Source organism: Carlito syrichta, unplaced genomic scaffold (genome assembly GCF_000164805.1).
Source record: "Carlito syrichta isolate Samal-C Ts95f unplaced genomic scaffold, Tarsius_syrichta-2.0.1 Scaffold302395, whole genome shotgun sequence".
In the NCBI taxonomy this organism is placed as follows: Eukaryota; Metazoa; Chordata; class Mammalia; order Primates; family Tarsiidae; genus Carlito; species Carlito syrichta.
The window spans coordinates 156,729-161,219 of NW_007246491.1; the positions used below are offsets into that span (position 1 = coordinate 156,729).

The 4,491-nt window shown below is 44.4% G+C and overlaps 1 protein-coding gene across 1 annotated transcript in view; it reads right to left on the bottom strand.

Annotated features, from left to right (window-relative positions):
* Positions 1-2,546: 2,546 nt before the first annotated feature.
* The window catches only part of NHLRC1 (NHL repeat containing E3 ubiquitin protein ligase 1), a 2,165-nt gene continuing 220 nt past the window's right edge, over positions 2,547-4,491 (bottom strand). Inside the window, exon 1 of the mRNA XM_008056545.2 lies at positions 2,547-4,491. This exon is cut by the window's right edge and continues 220 nt beyond it. Coding sequence (XP_008054736.1) covers positions 3,521-4,491 — 971 coding nt within the window. The 3' untranslated portion in view covers positions 2,547-3,520.

Here is a 4,491-nt window from a genome sequence, read left to right on the forward strand (position 1 = left end):
GGGCTCAGGCAATCCACTCACCTCAGCCTCCCAAAGGCGCGGGATTACAGGTTGAGCCACCAAGCCCGGCTTTTTCTACATATTCTTCAAGAAAACAGTTCCTCTCCTGATTATACTCCCCCTCCATAAACACCAGTTCATTACCATGCTATACACCACCGCAGCTTATCTCTATGAGTGGAACATTAACCACCAATATATATTTCTTCTTTCTGCAGCAGGTGTAAGGGTTAAATTTGCTGTCATCAATGGCTCTTCCTCATTTTTCAGAGGTGCCTGAGACAATGCTATTTCCTCACAAGGTACATAATTCACTTTAGGTGAGGTCTGCACCCCACTTAGCAGGGAGCCAGGAAAGGTCTAGATAAGACACTAGCAAAATGGTGATAGCTTAGGTACTGGGATACAGAGCTAGATTTGCTAGAAGGGAGATTTATTAAAGTGAACCAAGGTCTTTATAAAATACCAAGGAAGACTAAGAAAGCCAAATCCAGGTGACAGAGGAAGGTCAAAAGTAGGAGACAGTCTAAAGATGAGGAATTAGGCAAAACTGGAGCAGATGGAGAGTGATGTGAGAAATGCTGAGTTGAGAGCCAAAGCATCTGTGTTTGCTTTTATGGACTCACCAGGTGGTGTGTGGTGGATGTTCTGAAAGAGCCTGTTTCTTTACCTTCTTCCTTTTCCCCATCACATTCTTTTGTCTCAGTCTCTGAAGGTCATTCCAACTCTTCTTCATCACCTTGAAATCTTTTACTTTCTGTGGGATTATTTCTTCCTGCTTGTCTCAGAACTCTCCAGTTTCTTAAGTAACCTGGAATTCAGCATGACATGTCTCAAGCCCTGTAACCAGCTTGTTTTAAAGAACAGTCTGAGCCGGGCTCGGTGGCTCAGCCTGTAATCTCACGCTTTGGGAGGCTGAGGTGAGTAGATTGCCTGAGCTCGCGGGTTCGAGACCCGCCTGGGCAAGCGAGACCTCATCTCTACAATAAATCCCAAAATCAGCCGGGCATGGTAGCGCCTGCCTGTAATTCCGGCTACTTGGAAGGCTGGGGCGGAAGGATCGCCAGAGCCCAGCAGGTTGAGGCTGCGGTGGCCGGGAGCGGCCACTGCATTCCAGTCTGGGCGACAGAGTGAGACTCCAACTCAAAAAAATAAAAAAATAAAGAACAGTCTGGAAGATGAATTTTGCATCTGCCCTACAGGTCACCGAAACTGTCCCTTTAGCATGTGCATGCTTGGAAATAAAGAAGAACAGCAAGCTTTGTGTAACTCTATTCCTGTCTTGTGCCATTCCTGGGAAGAGCTGCTTTATACACTTTATGTTGCATACCTGGCCTACCCTACTTCAAGTCTGATAATCTACCAAGGAGAGGCCACAGCTATCAAAGTCCCTGGTTATTATGTCTCTGATGTGCTCCCATATCATCTCACAGATGAACACCCGATTCTTCTGGTTGGGTAATCCACTTAATAATAAGTAATACTAACTTGCGCACATACCTCCATGTGTTGCATATTCCACATCTTTACTATGAGTGCTGTCTGAAAAAGACACACGCACAGTTTTAAAGTCAAAGATGATGCCGTTGATAATTCCAAAGAGAAAAACTCTTTAATTTACTCAGCTAACCCTAAAACCATTAAGATGTCATTGTTCCTAAGGAAAGCACTCTCAGATCAATGTTTGGTTGTCCTACTCACAAATGCCCAAGTAAGTTTAAACTCATATCTCCATCTGGAACAACTTTCCTTGTTACACACTCAGAATCCCCATGAAGTCACCAACCTAGGGGTGACTTTTAAGGGTGAGGGACATGTATGTGGGGAGAAGGGGCTTGTCCCTGGAACTTTTTTTTCCTTTTTCTCCTTTATTTTAAAGATGTGGGGTACAATTCAGGATTAGGTATACAAGTGGACATCGTACAAGTAAAGTTTGGGCCTCCCTTTGGTCCCCACTTTGCCTGGTTTGAGATCAAGTACCCTTATTGATGTTATGTCTCCCTGCCACAGGAACTTCTATTGGAATGCATGCATAAATCGTGGTCCAGGGTGCCTGAAGTCTCACTATTAGTGATATATGATGACAGCATTGAAAGCAAAATGGTTTTTTGTGGGTTGACATAGGAGTCAGATTCTCACTATTAACTCCAAAGGAGACACTTACAATCTTTTGGAATATATCTTACACAATTTTAAGTCTGTCTCTAGTGTGTATGTCATGTCTACCATAGCTCTTTGCATAATATAAGACTGTTTTTCTTGATAAGTCATTAGTTATTACCTCAAACAAACCCTCACCTTTCAAAAGCAATATTTTCTCCTTGAGAAAACATTTTTTCCTGCTGTTTTAGTCATGCCAGTTATTTTGTACTTTTCCATCAGCTCCCAATTTTGAGATGTTTGCACTAGCCAAAAGCTACAACTTACAAAGAAATGGTCACTTAACCTGAAATTTCCACCTATTCATTTACTCAGTGGTAATGTTAAACGGGCATTATCTTAGACAAGGCTACACTTCCAGAAGTATTTAAGTGTTTACCAGTGGCTTAAAAGGATCAGGGAAACTGTTTATTGAGTACACAGTGTTTGCAACAAAGGACAAATTTAAATTGCACAGAGAAAACTTTGATCACAAAGTGCTTCAGGTTACCACTACTATAAAATAAGAAAAATTATTTATGCCATGAACCTATTATGGTAACCTATCTCCTAATTAACATAAACATGTAACAGGAGTATCATCTGACCCTCTGACACTAATATGTAGAATGGTCTGGAGTAGTTTAGAACTTACGCCAACACAGGCTTTTCTCAAACAACCAAGTGATATTTCCTGAGTTTGTATAGTAGATACTGGTACTAAAAGACGTTTACCTTTGTAGTAAGCAGTTCAATTGCTTTTCCTGTTCGTGTAACTAAGGCTGTAACAGTAACTTCATCTAATGTGCTATCAGAGGAGCTGCAAGGTGAACAAAACTGATGGCTATCACAAAATTCTTTTATCATGAACTCTCTATAAAGTCGTCTTTCCATGTGCATCTAACTACAATAATTAGCTATTTGTAAAGAGAGTACACACAGCAACAGTATATGTTCACATTTTTTTTTCCTACATGTGTTATCTTATTTAAGGGCAAGGGGTTTGGAAATCATTTACAACTGAGATCTAATAGTGACTGTCACAGTAAGTAAACATGACCTTGGGGAAGTCACTTAAGCTCTCTGGATCTGTTTACTTACCTGTAAAAGAGAATCAATAATAAAAATTACCTCACTGGGTAGTAAGGATTAAATGAAGTAATATTCACAAATTTCTTGGTATAGAGAGCACATATTCAATAATTTTAATAATTTAATAATTATCCTTTAATAATTGCCCCAACCTTGTAAGTCTGCCAAGCAGTTTTAATTATCCCTGCCTGAATAGATGAGTTTAAGTGACTTATCCAGGGTTAAACAATTCATTAGTGGCCGTACCAGGGCTTCTGGCTTCAGGCCCCAGGATCCCTCACACAGCCTGTCACCCCCAATCAACTTTATAGACTTTTACAGAATGAGATGATGTGTCCAGCACAAGAAGAGAATTCTCCTTCGTGAAGGTCAGTGCCACAGGATGGGAAAGGCCGTGCGTGACCAAGGGTTTCAGTACTGGAAATTCCTCAGGTTTTCCTAAGCAAAGGATAGCTGGACCAGAGGTATCTGCAACAATCACATTCCCCTGGTGATCAAAGGTCACTGCAGAGAAAGTTATTTTGGAGGGAAAGAAGAGGCTCAGCCCAAAAGTATCCACTTGGCTGATGAGCTGCATGCTTGAGCTAAACACTCTCACCCTGGTGTTGCAGGCCTCAGTCCCCAGGGCGAGGGGGTGCTCCAGGACTGCAATGGCTCCAGTGAGCCAAGATATGGCCACCTCTCGGGGATTGCACAGATGAGCTTGCAACCTTTCTGTTCTCTGAAGGACCCCTTCGGCGAAGTCAGCTTCCAGGAGGTGCAGGGACCCTGCTTCCGCATCAGTTATCACGACCCCATTCTGAGGCGTGGTCTCCACACCCCAAGGTAAGGAGAAGTGGCCTCCAATGACGAGCTTGATCTGGCCAAAAAAGTCAAACACTTTGATGGATCGATCACCAGCGTCAGTGACAACCACGTGGCAGTCGTTGGTGACGGTGACATCCAGTGGGTACCTAATGTCTGGAGCAGCGTCTCCCTTCTCTCCAAACTGATGTGCACACCCTCCCCCGGAGTCAAAGATCTTGACCCGCCTCTTGCCGTCATGCACCACCACGACCCGCCCCGTCTTGGGACAAAGAGCCAGCCCCGTGGGGTTGACCAGAGTGCCCCAGCCGCCGAAGGCGTGCTGGCACGTCAGGGCGCCGGGGGCGCTGGGGGCGGCGCGGTGCGCGGCCGGCGACGGGTGAAGCGCGGAGCCCAGGAGCTCCAGGAGGTGCAGCACCGGCAGGCAGTCACTGGTGTCGCAGCCCCGGCAGGCTC